Genomic DNA, 26,827 nt, shown 5'->3' with positions numbered 1-26,827 from the left:
GCTGAGGAGTTGGAGCCTTGTCAAGGTCAAGTGCCCTAAAGTAAAGACAGCTTTCAGTGCTCTGCTTGCCTGGAGCCTGCGCTGTTCAGACTTCCTCCTCACCCTGGATTCTGAGAAGTGAATGTTCACTGTCTGGCCACATCATCTTGTCTCCTTCCAAGATCTCCTACGCTGGTTGGCAGGGTTCCCACCTGCACCCTGAGGACAGGATTACAGGCGTGAGCCCCACCATGCCCGGCTTCTTGTGAGGCGTTTTTATTCGTTCATTGATGTTTTATGGCAGGACCTGTCTATGTAGCTGAGGCTGTCCTCAAATTTACTATGTAGTCTAGGCTGGCCTACAGCCTCCACCACCCTGCCTCACCCTGGCGAGTGCTGGAATTACTGCTGTAGGCCATCACACTCCAGACTTTTTTTTTTTGTTTTGTTTTTCGAGACAGGGTTTCTCTATGTAGCCTTGGCCATCCTGGACTCACTTTGTAGACCAGGCTGGCCTCGAACTCACAGAGATCCGCCTGCTTCTGTCTCCCGAGTGCTGGGATTAAAGGCTCGCGCCACCACGCCCGGCGCTCACACTCCAGACTTCTTACAGCCCGCTCGTCTTGCCAATAATTCCAATAGGCAAAGGCGCCATAGTTTCAGCAACACCGTTTAGGGGAAAGGAAACGGAAGCACGCCGAATGACAAGTTTGTTGAAGTCGGGACCTTTGTTTGTAACCCTGGCTGTCCGAGAGCTCACAGAGATCCTCCTGCTTCTGTCTGCCCAGTGCTGGGATAAAAGGCGCGCGGCACCATGGCTTAGCTTGAAAAGGACCTTTTTAGGACCCTATAACCAGAAAGAGCCTGAGCCAAACTGGCACCAAGTTGCTAGGATCCTACTCCTCGTCACCGTCCCGGGACAGAAACACTCCTGAGACCCTGTTGACTTCTCTCTTTGGAATTTCACGCCATCCTCAACCCCCAGGCAGCAGCTCTAGATCCAGGTTGAAGAGGCCGCTAGTTTCATGGCGGCCTGGGCCCCCACACTGGGGAGAAAGGAGTTAAATCCAGGTCCCGGGATTACAGGGACCGGGAAGTTCCGGTGGCGGTGGCCCAAGCTGGAGTTGGTCAGGGAGACCCACTGGGAGAGTAGTTTGGGACAGAAAGAGAGGCGGTATCAGTCGTGCCAACCTGCGCTTCACCTCCATCGGCGATTGGCACACACTGGTAAACGCCCCCCACTTCCACCCGAGCCTCATGGCCGGTTTCCCCTTGTCCCCAGCAGGCCGCCCTCATCTTAAGCTAATCAAAGGACAGCGGTGGATCCTCTCCGTGTTCGGGAGGCCAGCTGGGCTCCGGTACTCAGCCATTGTCTGCGCGCAGCCCGCGGAGGGGCTCGAGGGGCGGGGCCGCGGCGCGGGGCGGGAGCGAGGGAGGGGCGGGGGGGGGAGGAGGGAGGGATGCTGAGCCTTCAGGGGCGGAGGCGGCGGCGGCGGCGGCGGCCGCAGAGAGGAGAGCGCGAGCCGGGAGGGCAGCAAGGCGGCGAGCGTGCAGCCGGGGATTGGGCTGGGCGACTGCACCCGGTGCTGGCTGCGCGACGCCGCGCTGCTCTCGGTTCGGACGGCCTCTCTCATGCGCTGAGGGCTCCCGGCTGGGCCGGGCGGGCGGCCGGACGGGAGGATCCTCTCCATGGTCCAGAAGAGCGGCATGTCCCGGGGCCCTTACCCACCTTCCCAAGAGATCCCCATGGAGGTCTTCGACCCCAGCCCACAGGTGAGGCAAGGTGCCAGGCTCCAGGGAAAGGACCGCTCCTGCGGACCTTGGAGTCTGCTCGGGGTGCCCCGGAAAGGAAAGGGTTATATGCTATACATGGATGGGAGAGGGGTGTCTGCGCGACCCCCCCATTCCCAAGGGTTAATGATGGATGCACGATTGGCCTGAGTTGGGCTGTGGTGCTGCGGGGAGGAGAGGGGGCGGGTGGGATGCCTGTCAGCCTCGCCTCCAGGTCTCTCCCCTGCGTTCCGGTTCTTGCTGCTGGGGTACGGACTCCAGCAGGCTGACAGCGGGGATGCTGATGGCGGGGGGGGGGGGGTGGGGGGGAATCCAGGCCTTGAGAAGAGGAGTTGGAGGTAGGCTGGAGAGCGAATCAGGCGAAGGGGGCGACGCAGAGCACGTTTGGGGGCGCTAGCGGGTGTGGGTGGGGCGGGGGGTAGAACTGGGAGAAGAGGCAGAGACGGATGGCCAGAGGGCGTTGCCAACAGGGCCTTCGAAGGTTCAGACATTGGCTTTCGAAGGTGGGGAAGGGATCAGCTCTGGACAAGGCCCCTCCCCTAGTCACCTGGGCTTCATTCCTCTCTTGGATGTTTCCCTCCCCCCCAACACCCACATTGGTTTACCCCTCCCCCTGCCCCAAGGGGTGGGAGCCGCCAAAGTTTGGAAAGTTGGGTGGGTGCCAACTCACTGTCTTAGAGCAGAGGACGATGTTTTACCTGGGGGAAGGGCTCTGTCCTCCCCCACCCTCACTTTTCCTATGTGACTGGGTTACCTGGGGCATTCTTGAGCAAAGAAGATCCCCATAGAATGACCAATAGGGTATGTGGTGGCCATGCTAGGGGATTTCTCTGGGACTTGTCCTTCTCCAAGGATAGCATTAACTCTTGCATTGCTGTGGCCAGCCTGAAGCAACTGTAAGCACCCTGATGTGGCTGATGAGTGTGTATGGGGGGGTGGTGGTCAGGTCAGACCTAAAAATACCTCTTTCCTCCACTCCGGGGGGCCCCTTGGAGCCTGGGAGGCAGCTGACTGATGCCTTCCTTTCAGCTGTCCCCTGTCCCTCTGAAGGCCACTCCCTTTGCCCAGCTGGGGTGGGGTAGTGGTGTGAAAGAGTCTGAGGTTCACTGTAGGATCCTCTTGGGTTTGTAGGAAGGCCTCAAAACCAGTTTAGCTGTATGTCCAGTTGGAAAGAAGAAGAAAAGAAGATGACTGAAGAGTACTATTATTCATGTATCCACCGGTGGTGTGTGTGTGTGTGTGTGTGTGTGTGTGTGTGTGTGTGTGTGTGAGAGAGAGAGAGAGAGAGAGAGAGAGAGAGAGAGAGAGAGAGAGAGGATCTTATGTAGTCCAGGCTGGTATTGAACTTCTGATCCTACTGTCTCTCCCTCCAAAGAGTGGGGAATTACAAGTGTGAGTCCCTATGCCTGGCCTCCTTGTTACCAGGTCTCAGGAGCAAGAGCCTGCAGTGTGGTTGAATCTCTTCTAGGTTCTTTGGTCAAAGAGAGTCTGGGATAAAGGCTGGGGGGCGGGGGCTCTTGGGCATTCTGCCCGGTCTGTACTGGGCAAGGGCCAAGTATAGGAGTATGTGTGTGTGTGTGTGTGTGTGTGTGTGTGTGTGAGAGAGAGAGAGAGAGAGAGAGAGAGAGAGAGAGAGAGAGAGAAGCAGCTCCCTTGTAGAAAGCACAGAGATGCTCAATGCCATACCTTTGGCATCTGAGAGGTCAGGCAGGATGCCCCCACCCCAGTTAAAGTCCAGTAAGAGAGATTAGCTATCCTGGTACTGACTAAGACTATGTCCTAGTCTCAGCTTCGGGTGGGGCCAAAGAGCCTTTAGATTGATGGAGCAGGGCTAGTTGGGGATTGGACAGCAGCAACTGGTGTGGGAGTATAATGCATTATACCTTGGGGAGGGCTCTAAGCACTGATTATGAGGAGGGAGGCTGAGAGAAAGTTCTGCTAGGGTGGAGGTGAGAGTGGGAAGCTGACCGTGCTCCCCAGCCACCAGGCCCACAGGTTGGATGTTTACTTCCCAGATAGTGTTGTGTTCCTCCTCCCTCTTTTTCCTTCCCCTGGTCCCCAAGAGCTGCGCGTCTTTCCCTCCCTACTCTGGGAAGCAGAAAGCACAAGAGTTGTGCTCAGGGGAGAAACCAAGCCCAGCATTCTGGATTGCCTTCCCTCCTTTCTCCGAGGGGGGGGGCACAGCAACACTCTGCCCCCTCAGCTCCAGATGCAGGGGAGAGGATGTCCCCCTCTCTTCCTCCATCTCCCCCCCCCCCAAGCACTGCAGGCAACCTCTCTTCCCCGGAGGCTGCTGCAGCCTGCCCAGCATCTTAATTAGCTCTGCTGCCTAGTGGGCCTCACCATTCCTCAGGCTTTCGGCTTCCCAGCTTTCGGCTTGATTTGGGGATCCCAGGCTCTCATGGTGGCTGTTGTCTGGGCACTGTCAGGGGGTGGGGGTTGGAAGAGGCTCTTTCCTTTCAGGCTGGCCACCTCTAGGCAAAGCTGAGGATAGGGGTGGGGCAGAGAAGAGAGTCCACAGGCTAGGCTGTAGCACCAGTCCCGGTAGGATGTGTACTGGGAAAGGTCTTTCTGATTTCACTCTTGTCCCCCACCCCCCCCCTCTTCAGGGCAAATACAGCAAGAGGAAAGGGCGGTTCAAAAGATCAGATGGGAGTACGTCCTCGGATACAACCTCCAACAGCTTTGTCCGACAGGTAACACGGAAGATGGGCTGGGAGAGGCAGCCGGTTGGGTGCAGGCTGGCTTGCCACTTTCTCCTCCAGGCACCCTTTCTCATATCATTTGTCACCTGCCTGGATGTGCTGTCAGCTGCACCCACTGCCTCAGCCCCCGCCCCCGCCAGCCCCAGCTACCAGCCCCTGCTGCCTGCCTGCCTGCCTGCCTGCCTGCCTGCCTGCGTCATCTCATTCAGGGACAGCCTGGCCTGCCTCCTCCTGGCTTGTTTCGGGCTGTCACCCACTCCCCCTGCCGGCTGTCTGCTTCCATGTCCTCCCCCAGAATCTGTGGCAGGGTGGGGCTGAGACAGGTGCTTGGAAATAAGCTGAGATACTGGGCCCTGGTTAGGTATGGGTCAGGAGCACATGCTTCCCACCTCTAAACATGACTCTTCAATGTGCACAGAGAGAGCAAGATGCTGGAGAAGAGGTACTTCGTTTTAGAGGGCCGTAGCCTGCATCCCTAGCCGAAGTGGGTGCTGACAGCAGCTCTCTGGGCCCCCATGCTGAGCTGGGAAAACTGCCACTTCCTCTCTTCCCTCAACCCTAGGCCATCTTAGGCTGGGGAGAGGGAGAGGCAGTGAGGAGGCATGTGGTTGCTATGACTACTGAGCATCTCAACAAAGCCTGGTACCCAAAAAAGGCAAGAGGGGCTTGGGACCAGACAAGGAAAGGAGTGTTCTAAGGAGATAATAGAGCACGAGAGGGCAGGGGACAGTAGGTAGGAGGAGCCCCCTGGGGGTGAGCCCCCCTGAGGTCCACAAGACGTGGTAGGGGCAGGCAGAGCCATCACTGACTGGAGTGAGTACTTTCTTTTTTGATTCTTCTGTCTCTAGTTTTTTTCACTGACAGGAGACCTTAATCTGGGTGTGTCTAAAATACACAAATGGACCAGAAGTCATTTCTTTAATTATTCCTTCAGCCCTCCTGTTCCAGAACCGGGCCAGGGCCAGGTCTAGAAACAACGATGCTATGCTTCCGTTGTTACTCAAGGCGGGGACAGCCTTCAGCGTCCCCCCTTGCTAGCCAAGAGGTCAGACCCCACAGCCTCTCATTCTTCCTCCTCTTATCTCCCCAAGTCCTAACCCCCCAGTAGGCGGCAGGAGTGGGGGGCAGACCTTGCCACATCTCTGAGCTAAATATACCCTAGCAGTTTGCACATGTAGCAACTCTGCTTGTAACTTGAGACCCTGGGGGAACGGGGCTGTGTGGGCCACCCCTCGGCCGGCAGGGCCGGGCACTGAGGGCGCAGGGATGGAAGTGCCCAGCCGGACCCTGGTAGTGGTGAGCTGGGGATGGGCCAGGTGGTGGGCGGGTGGAACAGCCCCTCCAATTTCTGTGGAGGGCCTTTCTCCAACCCATCTCCTGGCTTTCTTACTCTTTCCTGTCTCTCCTCTCTCTCTCTCTCTCTCTCTCTCTCTCTCTCTCTCTCTCTCTCTCTCTCTCTCTCTCTCTCTCTCTCCCTGTGTGCATGCTTGCATATGCGAGTCTCTTGGGGTTAGCGGATGCCTCTCTGCCTGTCCACCTCTGCTTGTCTCTCTGTCTCTCTGGGCATCTGTATTCTTGTTTTGGGGGGACTGTGTAACAGGGCCGAATGGGGGTTCTTTTGCGTCTTCCTCCCCTGGTGTTGTGTCTCTTTACCAGCTTTAATTAGCGACCCAAATCCCTTGCCCATCGCTCTTCCATGGAACCCCCATTCTCCGGGATTTTCCCTAGGAAGGGTAATGCCTGTGCCACCTGATGACCAGTGGTGCTTGGGGAAGAGGTAGGTCTTGGCATCCTCGCTCCATGCCAAACCAATGCGCGTTCCTAGCCAAGCGACTCTATCCTGCCCTCAGGAGAGATCCCTGAATTCCACGTCTGCTCCATATTGCCTCCCAGACTTGTCTGCCGCCACCACCACAGAAGTCACAACAAATCCACGAATCCTGTCCTCTGCCACCCTCAGGGGACATAGACCCCGTGGGTGGGTTGCCCTTGGCCCCTGGGTTGTTTACACCCAGCACACACTATGGAGTACTCTCTTCTGGAGCATGCCTTTTTGTCTTCCCAAATATCCGCATACATGTGCACATTCACCGACCGGTGCCACGACATCTATACAGCATCCGTGGGTCTCATGCGTACATCCATGTCTCTTCCAGGGTCCTTTGCCCTCTGGGATGGTGACTCTGTGGTCCACGCTGGTTTCTTGGTACACTCAATCTTCTCAGCTTCACTTTACCCTGGTGCTCTAGCAGCCCAGTGTCTGGACAAAGGCCTGGTCCCTGTTCTGCCCCTCTACTCACACTTCCAGGCTACACTCCTCTGAAAATCATCAGGGACCCTGGGGTTGGCTCTGAGCGGCCTCGTTCAGAAGCTCCCAGACAGAGGGTAAAGGAGATGGGAGCCTTGCTCCCTGATCCTCCGTCACCATTTTTAGTGGCCCTGTCATTCCAACAGGCCACCCAAAGGCAACAGTGAGGATTCAGGCCTAAGAAGGAGGCTGCAGTCCCTGGAGAGGATGGCCTTGAGTTTCTCCTGTGCCTTCTCGGCCATTCAGGAGGCAGGGCAAGGAAGGAGGGGCCTGGAGCTAGCTTCATCCCCTGGCACTTCTCCCTCGGGCTGTGCCCCTATCAGGTTCCCGCCCCTCCCAAGCCCCCGCGCAGCTGTCATTAGACCTGCCTTAACCTCCAGCTGGCTGTTGTCACCTTTGCTAGGGTCACACTCATCCCACAGGCCTGCAAACTCTGACCCCTGGCCTCATCTTTCTAATAATACCTCGTTTCTAGGCCTTGTGGTATTGTGCTGGACTGATGGGCCTTTAGATTTTTAGGCTAGGTGGCTCCTCCGTGCCATCCCAGGAGCCAGAAGAAGCTGGCTCTGAGCTGGCCCCCCTCTGCTTTCAGGGCTCAGCCGAGTCCTACACGAGTCGCCCATCAGACTCTGACGTGTCTCTGGAGGAGGACCGAGAAGCCTTAAGGAAGGAGGCAGAACGCCAGGCCTTAGCCCAGCTGGAGAAAGCCAAGGTGAGACAGATAAGGGGAGCAGGCCTGTGGACATTAGCCTAACTTCCTCCCTCCCGCCATCCTGAGACAGTCTGGGCAGACCCAGTGTCAAGTTTTGGACCAGTTGCTTACAGAGGTTTGCCTCCAGACCTCATGGTGTCTTTGCCCTGTGAAGAAAGTATGGGCCGTGATAGCTTTCTCCTTGTACGCGATCCGAGTGTCTGACGCTATTTCCACGCAGCTTGATACGTGATGGAATTGCTTCTTCCTGGGCTAGGAATGTAGCTCAATGGTAAAGTGCTTGCCTAGCAGGCGCAAGGTCCTGGGTTCAATCCCCAGCACCACAGAGAAAACAAACCTCATTTCTAGAATCAAGTATCCTGGGTTGGACTCCCAGGTTTGGTTGTTGTTTGTTCTAGAGCAAAGTCTCCCTTTGTGACCCATACTTGCCTTGAACTTCCGGTGTTTCTGTTTCAGTCTTCAGAATACACCCAGCTTCTAGCCCAGATCAGTACACACACAACCACAATGCGTACACATACACTCCTACACACACACACACACTTACCCACACATACACATGAGCTAGACATACATACACAGCTATAATACATACACACTTACACACACTCCACATACACCTACAATACACATACACACAGCTACAACACATACATACTTACACACACACCCCAACACATAAATATACACACACCCCACACACATAAATATACACACACCCCATGCACACACCTATACACACACACACACACACACACACACACACACATGAGATTGAACCTAAGGCCTTGTTCATACCAGGCAAGTGCTTTACCACTGAATAATATTCCCAGCCCACCCTTTGGTTTTTCTTTTTTTCCTTTTCAAGACAAGGTTTCTCTGTGATAGCCTTGGCTGTCCTGGACTCGCTTTGTAGACCAGGCTGGTCTTAAACTTACAGAGATCTGCCTGCCTCTGCCTTCCAAATGCTGGGATTAAAGGCATGTGCCACCACTGCCCAGCTTTGTATTCTGTATTTTTTGGTTTTTCAAGACAGAATTTCTCTGTATAATAGCCCTGGCTGTCCTGGAACTTACTCTTTAGACCAGGCTATCTTCCAACTCACAGAGATCCACCTGCTTCTGTTTCCTGGGTGCTGGGATTAAAGGCGTGCGCCACCACCACCACCTGGCTTAGATTCCATTTTTAAGGATTTTAAATTTTATCTTGGATTAGCATGTTTGTGTTACACGTCATGGCACATGTATGGAAGCCAGAGAACAACTTGTGAGAGTTGGGGGTCTGCTCTGGCCCCCCACCAACCTGGCGGCGGTACCTTTACCTGCTGCGCCATCTCTCCAGCCCTGAGTTCGGTTTTTGCTTCTTCTTAATTAAGGTGTGTGTGTGTGTGTGTGTGTGTGTGTGTGTGTGTGTGTGTGTGTTTGGGAATCGTGCTGTACATGGAAGGGTGTGCATGCTGCAGCACACATGTGGAGGTCAGGGGGGGACACCTTTGTAAGGTCAGCTCTTTCATTGCCTCTACTTAGGATTGCCAAGCTTGTACAGTAAACGCCATCACCTGATGAGTGTCTCCCCAGTGGCTCCACCCTCCTCCTTTTTATTGTAAAAGTTACAGAAAACCACACAGCCCATTCAGCATACATTGCAATGAATAATTTACAAAGCAAACAACCACTCTGTCACTCTGTCAGTCAAGCAAGGTACTACTTGGCCTCAGCCCTCGCTCGCCCTTCATCCACCTCATGTGTCTCCTCTAGACCAAGCCGGTGGCTTTCGCTGTTCGGACAAATGTTGGCTACAATCCGTCTCCAGGGGATGAGGTGCCCGTGCAGGGAGTGGCCATCACCTTTGAGCCCAAGGACTTCCTGCACATCAAGGAGGTAGGTACCTGGAGGCGGGTGATGGTGAGGAAATTAGGGGTGTATGGGTTGGGGTGCTAGGAGAGGGGTATCTGGAAGTCTAGTGGGAAAAAGCTGCTGGGCTGAATCTGCTGTGCAACCTTAGGGAGATCTCTTCACATCTCTGCACTCCTGAGTTTTGTTTCTTTCTTTCTTTTTTTTTTTAAAGACTTATTTATTTTATTTATTGTATATCAGTGCTTTATCTGCCAAAGAAGGTATCAGATCACATTATAGATGGTTGTGAGCCACCATGTGGTTGCTGGGAATTGAACTCAGGACCTCTGGAAGAGCAGGTGGTGCTCTTAACCACTGAGCCATCTCTCCAGCCTTGAGTTGTGTTTCTTTCTTTCTGTTTTGTTGTTGTTTGTTTGTTTGTTTGTTTCTGTTTTTCAAGACAGGGTTTCTCTGTGTAGCCTTGGCTGTCCTGGGCTCACTCTGTAAACCAGGCTGGCCTCGAACTCACAGAGTTCTGCCTGCCTTTGTCTCCCTGAGTGCTGAGGGCTGGCATTACGGGGGACAGGGATGGGCCACCCAGCCCAGCTAAACCCCTGAGTTTTCATTGGCTAACAGGTGGTAACGCCTAGGTCACAGAGATGTCAAGAGGGCTTGTGAGTCCTGTGATAGAGTGACCGTGTGCCCAGTGCGCGTGGGTGTCTGTTTTCACTCCCATGGCTGGTCCAGCACGGTTTTCAGGGAGGTCACAGGGTTCTTACCTCCTCTCTAACTGAGGGTGGTCCATGGTCAGAGAGGGCCCTGGTGTTGGCATTGTTTTGGGAACTGGGATGCTCTCCTTTGAGACTGAAGCCAGGGGTCGGGGGTGGGTGGGATCTCTGAGGGAACCGTCTACTGGCAAGGCTGGCAGCCTGGAGGGGTAGCAACGGCTCCCACCTTCAGCCTCCCTCCCTCCTGCTCTCTTACTCACAGAAATACAACAATGACTGGTGGATTGGGCGGCTGGTGAAGGAAGGCTGTGAGGTTGGCTTCATCCCTAGCCCAGTCAAACTGGACAGTCTTCGCCTGCTACAGGAGCAGACCCTGCGCCAGAACCGCCTCAGCTCCAGGTGCCTGCCTGCGGGGTTGGAGGGGTGGGGGGGCTCAGGGGTGGGCACCGCTATCCTCGGAGAGGCCAGCAGGGATGGGGGGAGTCCTCGGAGCCAATCCTCCACCTCCAGGGTATACACCTGCCCGTGGCTTGATGGGGGCAGGGTGGGGCGGAGAGCTGGAGAACTGCCAGGTGTGAGCCCTGGGTCAGCACGAAAGTCCCGGAGGCCCTCCCCCCGCCCCCCCACATGCCCACCTGTGCTCACCGGTTCCTTTGCTCCCCTTGCCCACACAGCAAGTCAGGTGACAACTCCAGTTCCAGTCTGGGAGACGTGGTGACTGGCACCCGCCGCCCCACACCCCCCGCCAGTGGTAAGAGCTGCCTGCAACCCGGGGGGGTGGGGGGGGGCGGGGGAAGGAGAGTTTTTCCTGGGTGGGGTGGTCCCTCCTCCTTGCCATAGGAGGTACCCCAATTCTGAGTCCCCCAAACACAGGCAGTGGTAACCCCTCCACTAAGGATAGGATATCCTCCAAGCTGAGCCTGTCCTGTCTCTCCTGCCCCCTCTTTCTGCGGTAGCTCCATCTCTCTGCCTTCCACCCCCCATCCCCCACCCCCCATCCCCCACCCCCCATCCCCCACCCCCCATCCCCCATCCATTTTCCTAGCCTTGTCCCATTCACCTCTTCTTTCTTTCTCCCCCCCCCCCCATCCATCCCATCCTTGTGTTCTGCACTGTGTCTCCATGCTCACCTCACTCCTCTCACTTTCACCTCCTTCCCGGCTGGCCTCAGGTAATGAAATGACTAACTTAGCCTTTGAACCAGACCCCCTAGAGTTAGAGGACGAGGAGGCAGAGCTAGGGGAGCAGAGCGGCTCTGCCAAGACTAGCGTGAGCAGCGTCACCACGCCGCCACCCCACGGCAAGCGTATCCCCTTCTTTAAGAAGGTAATTCTCTCTCTGGCTTCCTGCGAAGGGGAGTCATGACCCAGCCAGCTCTTGGCAAAGAGAGAGAGGATGGAGTTGTCCAGTCCATACCTCGAGCCGCCGGGCTTTCTGCCTAGCTGGGTGTAAAGGGGTTGGGTTGGGTGGGGTGGGGTTGGGTGGGGCGGGAGCAACCCTCTCTTTATAAACCCCACTCCTCAACTCCTCAGGAAGGGGAGGCTTTGACGGAGTGACATCCTTTGCCTATTTCCGCCTCTATGAGCGGATGTACGGAGGGGGCGGGGTCCTCAGGGAAACCCTTAAAAATGCACAGGAGGATACACAATGGAGCAGAATGCGGGGCCCTGAATTAGGGCCTTCCAATGTCTCCAGCTCTTTCCAGAGCTGGAGGGCAGGAGGCTTGCCCCACGGTTCTCAAGTCCATTGGCCAAGTCCTGCCTCTGTCTCCAGTCCTGCCTCCAGTCTCCAAGGCCACCTTTGGCTCCCTGTTGGCATGGGGGTCCTATCCTTCTCTGGCTCCAGTCTGTCACTAACACGCATGCCTGTTATTTTTCCTCGTCTCCCTGCTCTCTTGCCCCTTCTCCTGTCCTGGCTCCTTCCTGGCCCCTCTCTACCCCTCTGCCTGGTGCCTTCCCCTTTCTCTTCCCCTTCCCCTTCCTGGCAATCTCTGGACCCAGCCAAACAGAAGCAGAAGTCGGTGAGTATAACAGCTTTCTGTGTCTGCCCCACCTGGGGATGAGCTGGGGGGGGGCACTTTCTAACACCAGATCTCATATCTTTTTCCCTTTACCCTCCTTTCCTGGTCCTGCTCGGCCACCACCCTCCACCCAATCCCCGACTCCCCACCCCCCAGCCATCAACCCCCTGACACCTACTTCTGGGTTGTGGGGTCAAAGGGAGGAAAGGCTGCATGGAGGAGCCTGGAGACTTGGGGAGAGGGGCTGATGCCATCTCTACTGTGGGGTTTCCCTTCCCTGTTTCCTTCCCAGACAGAGCATGTGCCCCCCTATGACGTGGTGCCTTCCATGAGGCCCATCATCCTGGTGGGACCATCACTCAAGGGCTATGAGGTAGGAGTTCTAAAGAGGGCTGGGCCCAGACCTCCAGAGTGTGCAGATCTCCTCAGGGGCCCATATCCCCAAAACCCATGCACCTTCCATGATTCCCCACCCCACCCCACCCCCAGAGGGGCCCTGACCCATGGGAAGTCCACTCAGGAGGGTCTGATATCCCAAGGAAAAAATTTAAAAGCTCCCTTGGAGACGCCACATAAGAGACCAGTGGGAATTAGGCTGTGTTGGACGCCCCGAGGAGCATCCACCCTTGTAGAGCCCCCTTCATCTCAAGAATTTTGAAAGAAAGCGCAAAGGGAGGGCCCAGATCCCCAGCAGGCTGACCTCCCAGCGGCTTGCAGAGCCTGATGTCTCCCTTCCCTTCCAACCCCACCCCCACCCCCACCCCCGGCTCGCAATGACAGGTAACAGATATGATGCAGAAAGCGCTGTTTGACTTCCTGAAACATCGGTTTGATGGCAGGTAAGACGCTAGGAGCTGGCTTCCCCCACGTGACTGTGGTTTCTTCCTTTCACCTGGGCATGAGCGAGATGTCTGAAGGGACCCACTCCGGGACTCTTAGGGACACGAGTGGGTGGCAGGCCTGGAGCCTGTGAGTGGACAACCCGTAGACTCCTTCTTCCCTGCCTGGTCCTTCAGGATTTCCATCACTCGGGTAACCGCCGACATTTCCCTGGCCAAGCGCTCAGTCCTCAACAACCCCAGCAAACACATCATCATCGAGCGCTCCAACACGCGCTCCAGCCTGGGTGAGCCGCGCCCGCCTACTCTCCCCCTTCCGGCCTGTCAGGGTGGGTGGGGTGCGAAGTGCTGGGAAGTCTCCAGAAGCTTTCCCGAAGGGGGTGGGGGCGCGGCGGGGGAGGGGACGGGTACCTTACGATCTCTTCCCCGCTCCCATGGCCCAGCCGAGGTGCAGAGTGAGATTGAGCGGATCTTCGAGCTGGCCCGGACCTTGCAGCTGGTTGCCCTGGATGCGGACACTATCAATCACCCAGCCCAGCTCTCTAAAACGTCACTGGCTCCCATCATTGTTTACATCAAGATCACGTCGCCCAAGGTAGGTGCAAAAGACTGGCGCTAACGGTGGCCGTGGTCCTGCAAGGACTCCGGCGTGGGTTCCGCCTGCCGCTTCTAATCCCACAGCCTTAGTTTCCTTCTCTGTAAGACTCTTGTGGGCTCTGGGACAGCACAACCTAACATAGATGGGCGGTGCTCAGGAGAGAGAGCCCACACGATGTACCTCCTGTGTAGCCAATAGCGTAAGTGTTTTTAGGGTTACACAGGTCAGTCTCCTCTCCTCTCTTCTGTTCCATCATTGGATCAGAGAAATGAACGGTTCTGGTACGGTTTGGTCGCAGTGTCACCCAGCTGTGTGGCGGCTGGAAGGTTTTAAATCTTCCGTGAGGCCCTGTTTGCTGCACTGTCCTCCTGTGGACTTTGGTACAGAGGAAACTGGTAGGGACTCCATAAAATTTCTTTCTTTCTTTTTTCTTCCTTCCTTTTCTTTTCTTTTCTTTTTTGGTTGTTGTTTTGTTTTTCTAGACAGGGTTTCTCTGTGTAGCCTTGGCTGTCCTGAAGTCACTTTGTAGACCAGACTGGCCTGGAACTCACATCGATCCACCTGCCTCTGTCTCCAGAGTGCTGGGATTAAAGGCATGCACCACCACTCCCGGCTAGGTGAAGGTTTTGTTCCTAAATTTTAATCAATTTTGAGACAGGGTCCCTTGTAGCCTAGGCTGGCCTTGAACCTATGGTCCTCCTGCTGCAGCTTCTCCAGGGCTGGGCTACAGGCACCGGCCACCACACCTGACTCTCTGAAGCTCAAGAGTTTAGAGGCCAGGGGGTTAAGTGCCCTTGGCACAACCCAGTTCACGGTGGCAGCCAGTAGCAGTGACTGTCTGTCCATGGCGGTGTCCTGTGAGCTAAGAACCCTGTGCCATTTTTCCTAACCTTTCTGAGTTCTCGGTTTCTAATGGTACAGCTGGCACGACGGGATTTACGTATTTGAAGATGGAGAGGTTGCAAAGATCAAGTGAGGTAATGGATGCAAAAACATTCTGTGGCCCAGAAAGAGAGGTTCCATTTCCGCTACTAAGGTCATGGGCGTGGGCTCAGAGTGCCCGGGTTTCCCACTCAGGGCTGTCACAGTACTGTGCGCTTTCTGGCAAGTCATGTACCATCTCTGTGCCCTAGTTTTCTCATCTTCCACCTCGTCACCCTTCAGTGATTATTGTGAAAACGTACTGAACGGATTAATTATGCAAAAAGCTCCGTGCCCACGGAGGGACCACGTTCTTCCTGTTAGCTTCTTGGCAGGTTTTGAGACAGGAGCACATGTAGGCCCCTCTGGCCTCAAATTCACAATGCAACTAAGGATGGTCTTGAACTCCTGATCCTCTTAACTTTGTCTCCCAAGTGGTAGGATTTCAGGCATATGCTGGCATGTGTCACTATGCTGTGTTTGTTGGTTTTCTTTTCTTTTTTTTTTTCTTTTCTTTTTTTGTTTTGCTTTGTTTAGCAGTTTTTTGTTTTTTGTTTTCTTTTCCAGACAGGGTTTCTCTGTGTAGCCTTGGCTGTCCTGGACTCACTTTGTAGACCAGGCTGGCCTCGAACTCACAGAGATCCACCTGTCTCTGCCTCCCAAAGTGCTGGGATTATAGGCGTGCGCCACCACTGCTGGCTTGTGTGTTTGTGTTGAGACAGGGTCTCAATGGGATCCTCCATTCCAGGTTGGCCTTAAACTCACTGTGTATCAAAAGATGACACTGAACTTCTTGGTGTGTGTGCATGCAGCTGTGCGTGTAAATGCTGCTGTGTGTCTGTGTGTGTGTAGTTATGTGAGTGTGTGTATGTGTGCATGCAGCTGTGTGTGTACGTGCATGCAGCTATGCATGTGCATGCAGCTATTGTGTGAGTGTTAAGGTGTACATGTATGTGTGTGTATAGCTCTGTGTGTGTGTGTGTGTGTGTGTGTGTGTGTGTGTGTGTGTGTGTAGGCCAGAGGAAAATTTCCATTGTCTTTCCTCAGGTGCCATCCACATTTTTTGGAGACAAGATTCTCACTGGTCTGGTAGGCTAGATTGACAGGCCCATCTCTCTCTACTTTGCTAGCACTGGAATTACAAGCCACACCACCATGCCCAACCTCTTTTTGCTTTTCCAAGACAGGGTTTCTCTGTGTAGCCCTACCTGTCCTGGAATCAGCTCTATAGGCCAGGTTGGCCTCAAACTCAGATCCTCTGCCTCCTGAGTGCTGGAATTAAAGGTGTATGCCATCCCCACCCGGTTCACCATGCCCAGCTTTTTATGTTGGTTCTGGGGTTTCAACTCATGTCTTCAGGCTTGGGAGGCAAGAACTTTACCAACTGAGCCACTAGCCTGATCTTGAGTGTTTTGTCTGCCTAATTCCACTTCTTGTCATTTAATTTAATTTAATTTTTCCATTGCTAGGGCTCAAATCCAGAGTCTAGTAAGTGCCAAGCAAGCGCCATGTCACTAAGTTATACTTTCTAGTGCAATTTTATTTTATTTCAATTGATTAATCTTTGTTATCATCTTCACTACGTAGCCAAGGCTGGTCTCAATCCCCAGACCCTCCTGCTTTCGACTCCAGAGTACTGGGATGACAGGCCTGTGCAGTTCTGCCCAACTCCAATTTTGTTTTACTTGTATTTGTTCTGTTTGAGACAGGATTTCATAGCATGCAGCCCTGGTGGGCCTGAAACTCACTAGGTAGACCAGGTTGGCTTTGAACTACAGAGATCCCTCTGCCTCTGCCTCCTGAGTTCAGGAACTAAAGGTGTACACTACCACCTTAGCCTTTCAATTCTTTGTTTGTTTGAGACAGGGTTTCTCTGTGTAGCCTTGGCTGTACTGGACTCACTTTGTAGACCAGGCTGGCCTTGAACTCACATCGATCCACCTGCCTCTGCCTCCCGAGTGCTGGGATTCAAGATGTGCACCACCACTGCCTGGCCTTATTTTTATTTTTTAAAGATTTATTTATTTATCTTATGTATATGAGTGCTCTATCTGCATGTACACCTGCATACTAGATGAGGGCAACAGATCCCAGTATAGATGCTTGTGAGCCACTATAGGAGGAAGAGGAGGAAAAGACATGAGTGTCAAAGCCTGTGTGGGAGTTAGTTGTCAAGATTTGTTTATGACTCTTTGATATGACTGGAAGAAAAAATGGGGTTTGGGCTTTGTGTAATGTATGTACCAATTAAAAGTTAAAAAAAAAGAAATACATGTTAAGTAAATAGAATGAAGGCACACGATTTGTTTTTAAGTGTGTGCTGAGAGCTGAATCCAGGGGCTCATATATACCAAACATATAATCTATTTAAAAATAGAATTATAGGCTGGAGAGATGGCTCAGAGTTAAAAGCACTGTGTGTTCTTCCAGAGGTCCTGAGTTCAATTCCCAGCAACATGGTGGCTCACAAACATCTATACTGTGATATGATGCCCTCTTCTGGCCTGCAGATGTACATGCAGGCAGAATACTGTACACATAATAAATAAATAATAAATCTTTTGTTTTTGTTTGTTTGTTTGAGACAGAGTTTCTCTGTGTAGCCTTGGCTATCCTGGACTCACTTTGTAGACCAGGCTGGCCTTGAACTCACATCGATCCACCTGCCTCTGTATTGTTTTTAAAATTACATGTAATACAAGTAGGCCCAGCTAGTGATCAATTAAGACATAGACACTTGTTATATTTTAAAATAGCCTTAGTTAACCTGAGGCAAGGCAGATATTGATCCTCTAAGCTACTTTTTATGTTAGTGTCTCAGGCACGGAATCCCTGTCTCAATCCCATGCCATCTGTTTTTAATAACTTTTATCAAGCTACTTCTTATCCACCTATAATCCCATACACTTGCTAATGTTTTTCCTCTGCGCTGGATTCTCCATCCACGCCTCCGGCCATGTGCTTCTCCTCCCGCTAACCCATGATGGCCTTCACCTCTTCACTTCACGTCTCTCTTCTCTCCTGGCCCCTCCTTCTTCTTCCCAGAATTACTCTCTCTCCTAGCCCCACCTATCTCCTCTGCCCTGCCCAGATCGGATGGCTCTTTATTAAGCAAAAGGTGGGTCAGAGACAGCAAGCAGTAATTAGCACCAAAATACAGCAGACCATCCCCCCCAACACCTCTGCCTCCTGATTGCTGTTACATAAATCTTAAAAAACAGATTTATTCATTGTGTATACAGTATGATCAGATTTCATTATAGATGGTTGTGAGCCACCATGTGGTTGCTGGGAATTGAACTCAGGACTTCTGGAAGAGCAGTCAGTCAGTCTTTTTTTTTTTTTTTCCTCCGAGACAGGGTTTCTCTGTGTAGCCTTGGCCATCCTGGACTCACTTTGTAGACTAGGCTGGCCTCGAACTCACAGCGATCCGCCTGCCTCTGCCTCCCGAGTGCTGGGATTAAAGGCGTGCGCCACCATGCCCGGCCAGTCAGTCAGTCTTAACCGCTGAGCCATCTCTCCCTCCCCAGAATGTATTTCTTCAGACATGAGCTTTTAGGCGGGCATGGTGGCTCATGCCTGTAATTCCATCACTCAGGGAGGCAGAACTCTGTGAGTTCGAGGCCAGCCTGGTCTACAGCCAAGGCTACACAGAGAAACCCTGTCTCAAGGAATAAAACAAAACATGGCCATATTCAGCTTTCTTCAATTGTCCCAATAATCCCCCTTATTGTTTTAAAGATTTATTTATTATGTATACAGTATGCGTCAGATCACATTATAGATGGTTGTGAGCCACCATGTGGTTGCTGGGAATTGAACTCATAACCTCTGGAAGAGTAGTCAGTGCTCTTAACCGCTGAGCCATCTCTCCAGCCCCTAATCCCCCTTATGATACCATTTTTCCATAACCCAGGAGTTCACCCAGGGTCACGCTGCATGTAGGCCTCTTAATACGGAGTGGCTTTTCAGCTTTCTTTAAATTTTTATGACAATGGCATTTTGCAGCAGCAGCATTCTCAATCTCTAGAATAAAACCTGTAAACAAGGACTGTGTGTGAGTGTGAGAGTGTGTGAGTGTTTGGGTGTGTGAATGTGTGTGGTGTTTATGTGTGAGTATATATGTACATGCAAATGTGTGTATATGAAGTGTCAATGAGCGTATGTGTGTGTGCGCGTGCGCGCCTGTGTGTGTCTGTCTGTCTGTCTGTCTGTCTGTCGGTGTCGGTCTCTGTCTTGATGTCTACCTAAACCTGAGCCTTGTGTAGTGGGCGTAGAGCTTCTCAGTTCATTCTGGCAGTGATGCTCTCGGCAGGGAATCATGGGACCTTCCACTGCTCTGACTCTGATTCCCCGCTGGCTCCAACCAGAATCTGTCTTTTAGACTTGGGTCATTGCCTGTGTCCTTCTCTCTCCCTCTCTTCCCCTCCAAACAGGTACTGCAGAGGCTCATCAAATCCCGAGGGAAGTCTCAATCCAAACACCTCAATGTCCAAATAGCAGCCTCGGAGAAGCTGGCACAGTGTCCTCCCGTGAGTGCTCAGACCCAGGGGAGGGAAGGGAAGGCGTGAATTTGGGTTCTCCTGCAGCCTTCAGCCTACATGGAAAACAGCACCAGGGACAGGTCTCTAAGTATAGACCTGTCCTTCGGTAAAGAGGGTTGATTGGTTAGGCAAATAGCTCAAGCACTCCTCACTACGTGCGGAGCGATACCCTAATTCCCCTAACCCTAGAATGCGAGGGAGTTGGGCTGAGTTCTGTCCTCTCTGAGTCTGAGTGTCCTTTCCTTGCTCCACATCCAGAGGCATTTTAACCTTGTCCTTCAACCCCTTGACTCCACCCACTGCACCCAGGCCACACCTTCGACCCTTGGTCACGCCCCCGCTCATCCCAGCCCCGCCCCTAACCCCACCTCCACAGGAGATGTTTGACATAATACTGGACGAGAACCAATTGGAAGATGCCTGCGAGCACCTGGCTGAGTACTTGGAAGCCTACTGGAAGGCCACACACCCGCCCAGCAGCACGCCACCCAATCCGCTGCTGAACCGCACCATGGCTACAGCGGCTCTTGCTGCCAGCCCTGCCCCCGTCTCCAACCTCCAGGTACAGGTGCTCACCTCGCTCAGGAGAAATCTCAGCTTCTGGGGCGGGCTGGAGGCCTCACCGCGGGGAGGCGACGCGGTGGCCCAGCCGCAGGAGCACGCCATGTAGCCGGTGTCCCTCCCGGTCTTCCCTCCGACCCTGGAGCGCAGGAGACAAGGGGAAAAGAAGGGAAGAGTTTTATTTTGTAAAAAACGTGGTGAGCGGCAGCGTCTGGTGTCTGTGGTTTTTGGTGGGACTGGGGGCTGGCTGGTGCTGCCTCCCTGGGACTGGTCCCTTAGGACTCCATCTGCTGCCGGTTGGACCTGAGGCCTGATGAGGCCCCTTATAAGTGGAGGAACTAGGAAGAAAATCTGAGGAAGACGAATAGGCTTGTTCATTGGACTCTACACCCTTTTCTTTTTGTTACTGTTGTTGCCTTCTGGAAACACAGTTTCCTTCTGGCAGTAACTGGCCTGGAATTCGTGGTGTTCCAGGGGGCCTCAAACTGGAGGCAATCCTCCTGCTTCGGCCTCCCTGGATGCTGGAATTAACAAGCTAGCACTATGGCTGCCAGTTCCACACCCACTTTAGATCTAATAGAGTGGGGGAGGGGCGCCATCAAACCCAGAGAACTTGTCCCTCCCAGCATCCCTCAATCCTTGAGGGACCCAAGCTGCAGCATCTATGTGCTAAGATGTGCCTTCACCGTCTCCCAGGGATACAGAGTCCAGGAAAGGCTCTCCTCCCACGGCGCCGCAGCCGTCTCTGAGCCCACGCCATTAAGTGTGTATGGTCTGGCTTAGAGCCAGAACACCATGAAGTCATTCTAGACTCCTGCATCTCAAGTGTGTTTTCAGCAACGGAGCCCACTTGTTCAGTGAAGCTGAGCCATCCTGGCCTGGCCTCCCTTCCCCTGCCTCAGGGACTTTGTCCAAGCCCACTCTGCCTTAGAGCAGGAAGCAGATTGGAATCTGGTGTGATTCCTATCACACTCTGACAAGGAAACAGGCGCCTCAGAGAGGGTATCATTTGCTCAGTTCACACAGCTTGAGACGTGTCCGCTGGTGGTGAAGAGGGCATTGGGCCACCTCATGGCCGCCTGGAGCTGTGGGTGCGGAGGTGGGGAGGGTGGAGCCTTCTTCAAATTGGCTGCCTTGAGTCCTTTATGGGGGTGGGGGGGTGGGGGCAGGAAAGACATCCAATCAATCTTGGAGACTCGTTTGTGTCAGGAACGGGAGAAGTGTGGGGTTCTGGAAGCCTTGTGACTGAGGTCTAGTGTAGGCAGAAGAAGGTGGGGTCAGTGAGCTGAAATCTCGGGTGTATTTGGAAAATTGGAGAAATTGACTAACCCAAGCAACGTGTGGCAGTACTAATGAGCTGTTAACGATGATTAACGGAGGAAAGCGCTGCTAACATGCATTGAGGGCCGCTGACTAATTATTCAGGGCTGGGGGGGCTGTTACCATGGTTACCAGGACAGTTGATGCTTAGATGAAGTTGGGTGCCCTTGGGCAGCTTAAGGGGCAAATGGCCTGTGGCCTGTCCTCAGGCTGAGCTCTAGAGCCAATCGCCCTGCTCCTGGGTGCCCCTCCCCTAGAGCCAGCGCCCTCCAGGAGCCAGGCTGGTGTCTTGGCACCATCACTAACCTGCCTTGCTTTGTTGTGTTTTTCTCATCCTTGCCTGATCTGCATGGTGCGTGCCGTCTGTCTGCTAACCAGGGACCCTACCTTGCTTCCGGGGACCAGCCGCTGGACCGGGCCACTGGGGAGCATGCCAGTGTGCACGAATACCCCGGGGAATTGGGCCAGCCCCCAGGCCTTTACCCCAGCAACCACCCACCTGGCCGGGCAGGCACCCTGCGGGCACTATCCCGCCAAGACACGTTTGACGCTGACACCCCCGGCAGCCGAAACTCTGCCTACACGGAGCCGGGAGACTCGTGTGTGGACATGGAGACAGATCCCTCAGAGGGCCCAGGGCCTGGAGACCCTGCAGGGGGAGGCACACCACCTGCCCGCCAGGGCTCCTGGGAAGATGAGGAAGACTATGAGGAGGAGATGACCGACAACGAGAACCGGGCCCGGAATAAGGCCCGCTACTGTGCGGAGGGTGGTGGGCCGGTTTTGGGGCGCAATAAGAATGAGCTGGAGGGCTGGGGACAAGGCGTCTACATCCGCTGAGAGGCAGGGGCAGTTTTGGAAGAGGAAAGGCTCTGAGCCCCGGGGAGGGCAGGGCAGAGGGGCGCACCACCCGAGACATGTCTTGCCTCTAGGGGGCGCTATGCGTCTCCTTTTCAAGATGCCTTTGCTCAAAGCTTGGGGTTTCTTTGGTGGTTATCATCCCAACCTTTGGGAGGTTCTTAATCCCCAACTGTAGGGTTTTCTCTAATTGCTGTGGGTGGATGGGGGAATACCTATTTTCTGAAGTGCCCCCCTTTCCCCATCTTTGGGGGCTTTCTCCCTCCCAGAGAAAAGGTGCACTTCCTCAACTCTTTCTACTCCGGGGCTGTAAGTGAAGGTCCTAATGGGGGGGTGGGGGTGGGGCTCCTTTTTACCAACACAGGGGTATTTGGGAAAGGTTGGGTGCTTTTCCTGAAGAGAGCCCCCACTGAATCTTCCCCAAACATTAGACCCAGGATCCCTCACCATGTCCATCCCATAACCCTAGTCTCCTAGCAGCAGTCTCGGGTGGGTGAAAGCCACAGCTTGGAGACCCTGGGGGGCAGAGCTGGGTGCAAGCTGTCGGGCATCAGTGCGCACTCTCTGCCCTCCGTGGTCATTGGCAAGAAAGCAGGGCCTAGAACCTTAAAAGAGTGAGCAACTCAAGGTAGTGCCCCATCCCCGTTGCCCCACCCCTTGCCTCCCCAAGGAATGAGCTTCGTCTATAGCGTACCCTGCCCTGCTACCATCAGAAGAGAGGGGCCCTCTGCATCTGAGCCCCACATTTCCGTGCCACCTGGGTGTGGAGACCATGAGTACTTTTTGGTCCACCTCATTCTAAACCAAAAAAAACCCCACCCCTGCTCCTTCACCTGAGGCCCCAGGGGAGAGAGGCTCTATGGGTCAGTGCCCAAGAGGTGACCATCATCCGGGGGCTGCCTGAGGACCTTGGGTCTCCCCTAGGGGACTTGGTTGCTGCTGCTTCTCTGTATTTGCCTCTTGTGATCCTGTCCTTTCCCAGTGTCCACTCTCCCCCCCAAAGAGGCCTTGGTAGCCCCTGTCCCCTGGGGTTCCCTTAGCCTCAGCATCCCTATAGTCCAGCAGCTCTGCCCCCTCCCCAGCATCACAGCTGGTCCAGAGAGAGCCGATTGTGCCAACGAGGACTGGGCCCTGCCCAGCTGCCCACCTCAGGGATGGGCATCTCACGCCTGTCTCGCCACCTCCTGTGCCAATGTTGTCCCACCCCCACCTGGGGGCGGGGTGCAGCTTCCACTTACAGGTTAGAAGATACCACTGCCCAACCTTTCGCTCCCTGTCTAGTGTCCTGTGCCCATCTGTCTGTCTATTTGTCTGTACTCCTTTAGGAGAGATATTTTGCCACATATAAAACCACAGTTCTGTTCTTTGCGGCCACCTCCTGAGCGGGGGGGGGGGGGGGGGCGTGAGGGGGAGGGAGTGCAGGAGAAAGCTGTTCCTGGGCTACTGAGACAAAGGAGAAACGGAGAGATGCTGTTTTTGCTGGTTCTGAGTTGTCTGCGCAAGCAAGCTCACATCTTTCGTCCATGCAGCGGAGGTGGGGGTGCTGCTAATTGAGGTGTTGCTCACTGTGTGGGCTCCATATCCACTGGTTGACATCTTAAAAAAACATGATTTTTTTTTTTCCCTTTCTGCTTTGACCCCTCCCTGTGCCCTAGTTGCTCACCTCACCAGGAAGGGGTGTGCTTCAGCAGGTCTGGAGCTTACAGAGGCTCGCCTGCCTCTTCTTCCTGAGTGCTGGGATTACAGGCTTCTGCCCTGTGCACTCAGCAGCCAGTTTGTTGAGTTGGTTTGTTTGTTTCCCCCCAAGACACAGGGCCTCACACTGTAGACAAACCTCACCTGGAGTTCATCTTGTCTTCCCAGCTGTCCTGGGGTTACTTTAGTGTCCCCAGATCCTGGGATCACACACAGGTGTATGCGTGAGCCACCACGCCAGAATACTTTATTTTGGGACAGGGCTCACAATATAAACCCCCACTGACCTGGAACTCATGTGACTGAGGTGAGACTCAAACTTATAGCAATTCTCCTGCCTCACCTTCCTGAGTGCTGAGACTACAGGGTTACAGGTGGGTCCAGAGAACCAGCTTTGGGACTGAGGTTATCTGTGTGTGTGAAGAGGTGGAAGAGACCAGGCTGCCCCCCCCCATGACATGTGAGAACACAATAAGCAGGTGGCAGGCCCCCCCTCCACTGTCACCAGCTGGCAGGATGTGGCCTCTGGTAGCTGCTACTGCTGTCACCATATCCTGCCTCACACAGCACCTGCAAGCTTCCTCGCCTTCTTGGGTCTTGTTTTTGAGCTGGTGTCTCTAGACAACCAAGTGCTTCTGCCCAACGTGTGCATTTAGGTGTGTAGAGTGACAGCAGGACCCCTGATGGCCTCCAGATGAAGAGCCAGCAGATGACAGGGACAGGGAACTGGGCAGGCCAGGGCCAGAGTCCCTTGGGGGGAATTGATAGAGCCCCACTTTGCCTCCCAGCCTTCCCAGTGCCTTTCTATGGGAATCAATTGTTCAGTTCTGTGTTTAGCTGTGGAGCCAGCATTTATTAAAGACCCTCCTATATGGTAGGCAAAAGTCAAACTGGCAACCACAGACAGTATTCTGAGCTTCTCGCTGTGGGTAGCATTTGGTACTGGGAGTACCGCCCCCTTAGCCCCTTAACCCGCTTTCTAAAAGAAAGTGAGGCTCACTTGGCAGCATGGGAAATCTGGGGACATGGTGAGGTTAATCTAGGCAGAGAAGTGGGAGGGAATTCCTAATACAGAGGGACCTTCATGACAGGCTCTTGGCACCTAACTAACAATGCAAGGCGACAGCTGCTGGCCAGAGAGGGGTTGGCAGGAGCAGGTCACAGTAGGGCCTTGTGTTAAGTTAAGGAGTCGGAGTTTTGTTCTGAAACTAATGCACAGAAACTGAAGGATTTTAAGTGGCAACGGCAAGATAGGGGAGCAGTGTGCAGTCCATAGCCTCCCCTGCAGACAGTGCTGACAGTCCAGGCTGAGGAGGCCTGCACCCCGGGCCATAGTGGAAGGCAGACACTGACCGCTGGAGGAACCCAGCAGGACTGGAAGCTCTCGGAGGATAGCAGTAAATTGGAGGTGGCCAGTGAGAAAATTGGGAGTCTCCTGGGGCAACTTCAGCCCCCGCAAATATTGTTATGTGATGCCTCTGACCCCCGGGTTTAACCAAATCTTCTGCTTTAGGAACCAAACTCTATTTTTCTAGAAGAGCAGCAAGCTACTCTTTTTGTTTGTTTGTTTTTTGCTTTTTTGGTTTTGTTGTTGTTGTTGTTGTTTTTTCAAGACAGGGTTTCTCTGTGTGGTCCTGGCTGCCCTGGACTCACTCTGTAGACCAGGCTGGCCTCGAATTCACAGAGATCCACCTGCCTCTGCCTCCCAGAGTGCCGGGATTGAAGGTGTGCGCCACCGGGCCCCAAGCCATTCTTAATCTGAGCCATCTCCCCAGCTCCCCACCAAGGCAATTCTTCCTCTCTGTTTACTTAGTGTGCTCCCAGCTTGCAGAGTGTCACTTTCAATTCTGCAATTGGGTGACAAAGCAGGACGCCTTTCTCCCTAAGGAACCAGATGGCAGCAACACTTAGAACACTGGTGACTTCCTCAAATGCCCTGTCATAACCTCACAGCCTAAGCCTAGTCTCCTTTCCTAGGGCTGAAACGGAATCAGCCCAGACTGACTGTGGCTGTCGGATTTGTATTGTTCTAAACCATGTTCACCAAGCAGAGTAGGTTGAAGGTCTGGGTCCTCATAAGTGCCTCGGTGAGCCTGTGGAGGTCAGAGGCCAACTTCCAAGGTTTGCTTCTGTTTTTCGTTGCTCATCAGGAACATCCCAGTTAAAGGGTTTGAGGTGTTACCCTTCCAAGGCACTCAGGGTAGAGGAGACACTGAAACACAGGTACCTTGGAGAAGAGCTGGGAAAGATCTGGGCCTATCTGAGTGAGGACCAGAGGATGCAGATGCTGCAAAGGCAGGCAGGCAGAGGCTGTTTATGGATGCCCCTGAAGGCTGCTTTAACTCAGTGGGCAACAGAGAGCCATCAAGAACGTATGGAGTGGGGTCACTGGCCCTGGACTGGCCCTTAAGAAAGGTTGGAGAGGGGGCTGGAGAGATGGCTCAGAGGTTAAGAGCACTGTCTGCTTTTCCAAAGGTCCTGAGTTCAATTCCCAGCAACCATATGGTGGCTCACAACCATGTATAATGAGATCTGGTGCCCTCTTCTGGTGTGTGGGCACACATTCAGACAAAACACTGTATAACATAATAAATAAATAAATCATTAAAACAAAAAACAAAAAAACAACAACAACAAAAAAAGAAAGGTTGGAGAGCCAGATGTGGTGGTGCACACCTTTAATCCCAGCACTCTGGAGGCAGAGGCAGACGGATTTCTGTGAGTTGGAGGCCAGCCTGGTCTACAAAGAAACCTTGTCTCAAACAAAACAAAACAAAACAAACAAACAAAACCTAACAACAACAAACCAAAAAGGAAAGAAAGAAAGGTTGGTAGAGGAAGAGGAGGAGGAGGAGGAGGAGGAGGAGGAGGAGGAGGAGGAGGCCCTGAGTGTAGTACAGGCTGAGGCAGAAAGACTGAGGGGTTGCTGCCTTAGTAGAGGGCACCTGGCCATAAGGGGACTGCAACTACAGCCTCTTTCTTGGAGTCTGCCTTGACCTGCAGCTCCGGACCAGCATATCAAAGAGCCAGAGAGAGGATGCAGAGTCTGGGACTCCAAGTTTCTCAGCCTGAGCTCGCTTTGCCCTTTCCACTTCTCTTTTGGTCTTCTGTGTTTTCCCCAGGTTGTGAAATTCACAAACAACACATTTTCTTCCCCTCTCTCCTCCCACTGGATCTGCTGTTTTCCTTGTGACCCACATTACTCTCTGTTGGGTCTGCTTGCTGCTGGAGCCTGTGGGCCAGCCACTGAGAAGGGTTGAGGCAGGAGGATTGCTGGAATACAGGAGATTAAAGCCAGCCAGGGTGACAGATCACATAATCGTGTCTGAAAAACAAATAAAAAGATGGCTTCTCCCCTCCTGAGACTGATTGAATTATCTGTGGTTTGGAGGCATCCTCACTCTGTAGCCCAG

General features: G+C 53.6%; 1 protein-coding gene across 5 annotated transcripts; it reads left to right on the top strand.

Annotated features, from left to right (window-relative positions):
- The first annotated feature begins 1,449 nt into the window (after positions 1 to 1,449).
- Positions 1,450 to 23,093, top strand: CACNB1 (calcium voltage-gated channel auxiliary subunit beta 1). Of its 5 annotated transcripts, none has more exons than XM_084751102.1 (14): positions 1,450 to 1,752; positions 4,380 to 4,466; positions 7,376 to 7,495; positions 9,253 to 9,375; positions 10,321 to 10,457; positions 10,733 to 10,809; positions 12,059 to 12,078; positions 12,371 to 12,451; positions 12,859 to 12,917; positions 13,095 to 13,204; positions 13,361 to 13,512; positions 18,873 to 18,968; positions 19,357 to 19,542; positions 21,240 to 23,093. In XM_084751102.1, exons 1-14 carry the CDS (start codon positions 1,669 to 1,671, stop codon positions 21,699 to 21,701), a joined length of 1,794 nt encoding a protein of 597 aa, XP_084607228.1. In that variant the 5' UTR covers positions 1,450 to 1,668; the 3' UTR covers positions 21,702 to 23,093. The 5 variants fall into 5 exon arrangements, with proteins under 5 accessions (XP_084607228.1, XP_084607227.1, XP_084607230.1 ...); XM_084751101.1 differs by lacking the exon at positions 12,059 to 12,078 and adding an exon at positions 11,230 to 11,384; XM_084751104.1 differs by lacking the exon at positions 21,240 to 23,093 and having other exon boundaries at positions 19,357 to 20,649.
- Positions 23,094 to 26,827: the final 3,734 nt, after the last annotated feature.

The sequence above is a fragment of the Acomys minous genome, assembly GCF_964271855.1.
Source record: "Acomys minous genome assembly, chromosome: 12".
Taxonomy (NCBI): Eukaryota; Metazoa; Chordata; class Mammalia; order Rodentia; family Muridae; genus Acomys; species Acomys minous.
Note: the sequence above shows the minus strand (reverse complement) of the source record. Positions and strands in the feature narration are given on the sequence as shown.